This window comes from Mixophyes fleayi, chromosome 10, assembly GCF_038048845.1.
Source record: "Mixophyes fleayi isolate aMixFle1 chromosome 10, aMixFle1.hap1, whole genome shotgun sequence".
NCBI lineage: Eukaryota > Metazoa > Chordata > Amphibia > Anura > Limnodynastidae > Mixophyes > Mixophyes fleayi.
The window spans coordinates 87,626,509-87,632,508 of record NC_134411.1 but is presented as its reverse complement, the minus strand read 5'-3'; the positions used below and the strand labels follow the sequence as shown (position 1 = coordinate 87,632,508).

General features: G+C 42.4%; 1 protein-coding gene across 2 annotated transcripts in view; it reads left to right on the top strand.

Annotated features, from left to right (window-relative positions):
* The first annotated feature begins 4,784 nt into the window (after positions 1–4,784).
* Positions 4,785–6,000, top strand: part of CMTM4 (CKLF like MARVEL transmembrane domain containing 4) — a 128,227-nt gene continuing 127,011 nt past the window's right edge. For both annotated transcript variants that reach the window (XR_012679565.1, XM_075189007.1), the window contains exon 1: positions 4,785–5,385. Coding sequence is in view for 1 of the 2 variants with exons in the window: in XM_075189007.1 (XP_075045108.1) it covers positions 5,200–5,385 (186 nt within the window). In the remaining variant the exon portion in view is untranslated. The remainder of the gene's footprint in view (positions 5,386–6,000) is intronic.

The following is a 6,000-nucleotide window of genomic DNA, read 5'->3' as shown; positions in this document are numbered from 1 at the left end:
TGTCTGGCTCTTACACATCCCATTACAGAACACATGTATTTAATGTATTTGTATGGAAGTAGCGCCATCTTGTGTCAGAAATTGATAAATACCTAAGACAAAAGAGCAGCATTCACAACAGTATCTCATCTAGAAATGTGAAGAATGCAAATTGATATTTTCTATAGTATATAGCAGTGTTGGCTAACCTGTGACACTCCAGGTGTTTGTGAAACTACAAGTCCCAGCATACCCTTCCAGCAATAAGCTGCTATATATTTGCAAAGCATGCTGGGACTTTACAACACCTGGAGTGTCACGGGTTAGCCAACACTGGTATATAGCATGAACCATAGCATGGATGTTTACTAGGAAGCGGATAAGGAAAGATACTACTTTACCTGTATCTGATAGTGATGTGATGACTAGAATACACTGATCTGTCATACATAGAAGCAACAATAATCCTTCAATTCAAAGCATCTGTTGTTTTTGCTAGTATGTAAAGAATTGTCTGTACCATGAATGTTGGGAATGGAGATAATTTAAATTCTACCCTGTCTAAGAAGTTTGTAGAGACACTTTAGTATTTCATTTGCCTTAAAAAGCATGTTTTGCTGACACATAATTCTGATGAAACTTGGATAAGTCTGCACTGGTTCCTAGTAACTTTAAGGTTCATACTGATTAAGTAAATAAAATGACTGCCTCCTCACTGTACATAAGTGACAGGTTTTATATAACACAAGAGCACGAGAACCTTATTTCTCAATACATTTAGCTTAATCACGAGTGGAGACACCATATATTTTCGCTCATTAGATGTAAAGTGAAATATCTGTAGACTCCAATGTAGCCCTGGGGGTAAATGTATCAAGCTGAGAGTTTTCCGGCGGGTTTGAAAAGTGGAGATGTTGCCTATAGCAACCAATCAGATTCTAGCTTTCATTTTGTAGAATGTACTAAATAAATGGCAGCTAGAATCTGATTGGCTTTTCAAACCCGCAAGAAATCTCTCAGATTGATACATTTACCCCCTGGTCTCCAAATTATCATAAAGTTATTTTTCAGTGTAATATATCAAAATGTTTATTTTTTAATAAGGGAGATCACAATGGCTACAAGTTATGTTACCTAGTTAGCACCAAAGCCAATTCTGTGTTGTGCCATCCTTGCCATAGCTTCACTGCTTACGGACCGCCAGCTCAGGCTTTGTTAATCCCAGGTCAGTGCTTTGCCACAGTGAAAGCTACTTACACACATGGGGACCTTTTTCACCAGCCAGACGCAAAGCTGCAAAATGCTAAGAGCTCATCTATCTGGGCAATTCTAAAAATAGGAACGTTTCCTTGTTAAGCACGAGGTGGACAGTTTGCAGTAGTAGGAAAGTGTTACGCCCTGGTGTATTTTGCAGTTAATAAATAACATTTAATATATTGGTGTGTGTGTGGTCTTCTAAACGTAGTATAAATGTAATCATTGTATCCGCTGTCTGTACTACATCTGTCACGTTTCTGGAATACAAAGTCCACCTACTTTACGGCATAAAACAAAATAAACATTTACCCAGAATTTTATTGTGCAACAAGAAGTTAAACATTGGAAACAACAGGATATTGAGAACTTCTTGCTATGTCATTCAGACGTACAACCCTGGGGTTTTTCAAAAAGAACAGAAGGCTGCTGTAGATTTAGCCTCAAAAGTGACATTATCACGTTTTATTTGCCATACTTTAATCTTGCATAAAAATAGTTTATTCCAATTTATTTATTTTTATATTGGCACAGCATGCCTGGGGTATGCTGTTGTACATACATAAAGTGTGTTGATTTCTAAGGTAGTATGCCAACAGTATGGCTCGTACAACAATTTGAAACAGTAGGGGCTAAGTTAATAACATCTCTCCTGACTCAGATCAGGTGGAAGGTATCAACCTGACAACTGCATTCCAACAGGTGCTGCAGCAGCAGCTATGCCAATCACCCTTAAATAAGTGGTTGCGGTGAAGGAGACTAGTGGTGGCAGCGACTGTTCTCCCAGAAATAATGCACAGTTGGCACTCGAATGGTGCCCAAGTAGCACTACTTGGAGTGGTTGGTAACAGCAGGTTCCTAATGGTACAAGGGAACTCCAAGACCATTCAGTAAAATCATGAATTAATTGGCAAGAGAAATACAGTGTGGTACTACATATTTACACCACTTATATTTTTTTTTTTATATTTTTTTTTACTGTGTACCAGATGTTCAGAAATGCCCCATTGTTATTTCTGTATCATGAATTATAAATGCTTTGGCGCAGTGGTTTCCAATTTGGGTGGTGTCTCTAGAGATGCTGGAAATATTTTAAGCCAGTTCAAAATTTGTTCAAACCAGACCAGTTTGACAACATCAAACTTTTGCATGAACCAATTTAAAAAATATTAATATAAATCTGTTTTCGTATAGACCACCCCGGTGTTTATAACAGCTTAGCTATTAACCTGGAGTTTGAGTTAAACAGTGGTTCCCAAAGTGTGTGCTGTGGTGAACTGACAGGGGTGCAGGGCTGCTGGTAACCAAGGCAGTGGACTACTTGGTAATTATTTTGGCTTACGGGTGCCTTGGGAAAATAAATGGAGACCCTAAGGGTGCCTCGAATGTAGAAAGTTTGGGATCCACTAAGTTACCAGCTTGCAGTTAAAATAAATGATAAAAAGTATGGGTTTGACCATGTTTGAGCATAAATATCTTCATTTTATGGTATTTTAATTATTGCTTTTTTTTTTAAATAATGAATATGAACAGTGAATATTAAATTCATCTAATTTCAGTTTAAAATTGACACGTGCATGTAAAAATTTTAAAAACACTAAAATGTAGCCATTTAAGTTCCCACGTGAGAGCAGCTCAATTTTTTTGTGTACATAAAGTTCAACAAACAGTAAAAAAAAACAACAACAAAAACATTAAAATTGTCCAATGATAAACAATGACTGGTAACTAATCATGTTCAATAAACACACATCTCAAGCCCATCTTGTGCCCCCTACCCACTTCTCCTCCCCCCCCCCCCCCCCCCCCCCAGCTTTAGCATGTGGGACATCACAACACAGTACAACACTCCGAGGTAAGAAGTTGCCAGCTTCTCCATGTCAGCGGGCGACAACCACAGTGGAGGTACCGTTAAAAACACAGTGATATTGTGTTATTTAGTGTTTTAGGCACCCCCTAAACACTAGCTCCCCAGGAGATCGCCCAGGTTCTCATAATGGTAGCCCCAGCCCTGGTGTTGAACCTGGACTGTTACTGCCAGCTGGTTCCAATGGTGCATCGTGTCTGTATCATTTCCTGGCCACCCAGTTAACAAAAGCAATCAATGAAAGCTCTGTGTATGATGGCAGAGGCTGCTACTTCACTGGCGATGCCATGGGACCAGGCCTGGTGATGTCGTGGGGACGCCCTATAGAACAGTGATGGGCAACAGGTGGCCCTAGGGGTGGATGTGGTCCTCCGAGCCTTCACCTGCGGCCCCAGCTCATTCCTGCTTTATTGTCAGATGTGTTTATTACACCTTGTAACACTTGCTTAAAACCTCTGCTGATATATTATTACAGATAAGTGTCTCTCTGATTAAATGTGTTGGTTTAACTTATTACTGAGATTAATGGTACTGTGTGGCCCTTTTGAAGGATAGAGGGCCACACCCTCCGGCCCCTGAAGTACATCAGGTTGCCCAATCCTGCTCTAGAAGGAGCTGACCACAGCAGGGCATTGAAAGCAATGGATATCTGTGGGCAGCACGGTGGCATAGTGGTTAGCACTTCTGCCTTACAGCACTGGGGTCATGAGTTTAATTCCCGCCCATGGTCTTATCTGTAAGGAGTCTGTATGTTCTCACCGTGTTTGTGTGGCTTTCCTTCTGGTGCTCCGGTTTCCTCCCACACTCCAAAAACATACTGGTAGGTTAATTGGCTGCTAACAAATTGACCCTAGTCTGTGTGTGTGTGTATGTTAGGGAATTTAGACTGTAAGCTCCACTGGGGCAGGGACTGATGTGAGTGAGTTCTCTGTACAGGGCTGTGGAATTAGTGGTGCTATATAAATAAATGATGATGATATCTGCCCTGCACCTTTGGAGAAATCACTGGTATTACAAAAATGTTAGTACTGAATTAATTCCTCATTATCAATAGTAATTATTTATGAACTGGTGACATCACTGTGCCAGTGAACTGTCACTCTAAATATTAGTTTACTGATCTAACATTGCTGAAGTGCAGAGGGGACCTCGTAAATAAAACATACAAATAATTATGTTTAAGCCACAATACGAAAAACTGTGCATGTTATTTATTTTATTATTTATTTTATTTTGCTACCAAAATAAAACTAGTTTGTTTTTAATAAATGGAGACAGTCATGAATAAAAGTTATTGCAGGTGAAATCGATGCTTTGTAATGAAAGAAACATGTGCCAGGTCATGTAGGGCGACACCTCCTTATATGTGGTTTAATAAAAGTAATTATGTTTTCATCTTCATGTCTGCACATGCTTTCCCCACGGATTGCTACAAGATGCATGTGTCTAATAGTATATTATATTGTGATTAAATTGTAGGGTTGCTGAACAGACTTGTGCACTACAAATGACAGCATACCAGGCAAGGCATGCAGGGTATTGTAGTTCTACAGCAGCTAGAGAGCAGAACAGGTTGCCTAAAACTGGGGTAACCTAGATCCACGGGAAAGGAACGGGTTAAATTCAGGGCGTATGGGCGGAGAGAGCGCTATGACCTTACGCGTGAAGTCACAAAGAGCCGAGTCTGCGATTGGTTTGGACGCAGCGAGTCAGCGCAGATTATCTGCAGAGCGCGTCAGTCCCTTGGTGCGCGAACGCGCGCTCAGTGCACAGGACCGGAGACCGGAGCGGGGGGCCCAGCGCGTCTAGGAGTCCCGTGGTGTCTGCAGGGGGCTGGTTGGAGCCCCAGGACCCGGGGGCTGTGCCATAGGACTGCCTGAGGGTGGCACTGCAACAGCTTGATGGGTGATTGCGATGTGGGGTTTATCCAAGTGGCTCTAACAAGGCTCAAGGCATAAAGTGCCCACTCCACGGTCTGGGAAAGTGCCCATCCCACTTCAGAGGCTGGTGGTGCCATCACCAGTGTCATGCATTCTGCAAACTGTGGCCCCCATCCCTGGTGATCTGCCCCCACTCAGTGCTGCCCCCTCCCCCTAGGCATGAGAGTGGCTGAGGACATGGATGGGTTTGAGGCAGAAGCGTCCACCGCCTCCATGGTCTCAGGGGCCAGCAGTCCTTACCAGCCCACCACGGAGCCCGTCAGACAGAACCAGGGCTGGAGGGGCATCAGCTGTGACATGGACTACATCCGCTCACTCTTTGGGGTCCTGAAATGCAGCCAAGTGGTGAGTGATGGGGAGGGGGGCGCATGCATTGCTTAGATTAAGTTCATGTCAGTACCCCATGACCCAACTTTCTATTAAATATCAATATGAATGCTGTGTAGCCGGTGTGAACTTTGTCAGATGTTGTAATAAGACTGGATAGGTGTGGTTATTTCTGCTTAGCCTGTCAAATATCTGTAAATATTATGCACACTGCTCTGGTAGCTTGTCCTTCACTGTTCATTGACCCCATTTAATAATATACACAACGTGCCCAGAAGCTGGTAGGATGGTGCACTTAGAAGAATATACAAAGTTAGTCTCCTACAAGTCCAGCTATTACTCTCCATAGTGTATATGATGCATCTCGTTCTCATTATTCCTGCAGTATGTTTTTTTTTTTTGCCATTTTATTGTATAATAGGGCAGCACGGTGGTGAAGTGGTTAGCACTTCTGCCTCACAGCACTGGGGTATTGAGTTAAATTCCCAACCATGGCCTAATCTGTGTGGAGTTTGTATGTTCTCCCCGTGTTTGTGTGGGTTTCCTCCGGGTGCTCCGGTTTCCTCCCACACTCCAAAAACATAGGTTAATCGGCTGCTATCAAAAATTGACCCTAGTCTGTGTGTGTATGTT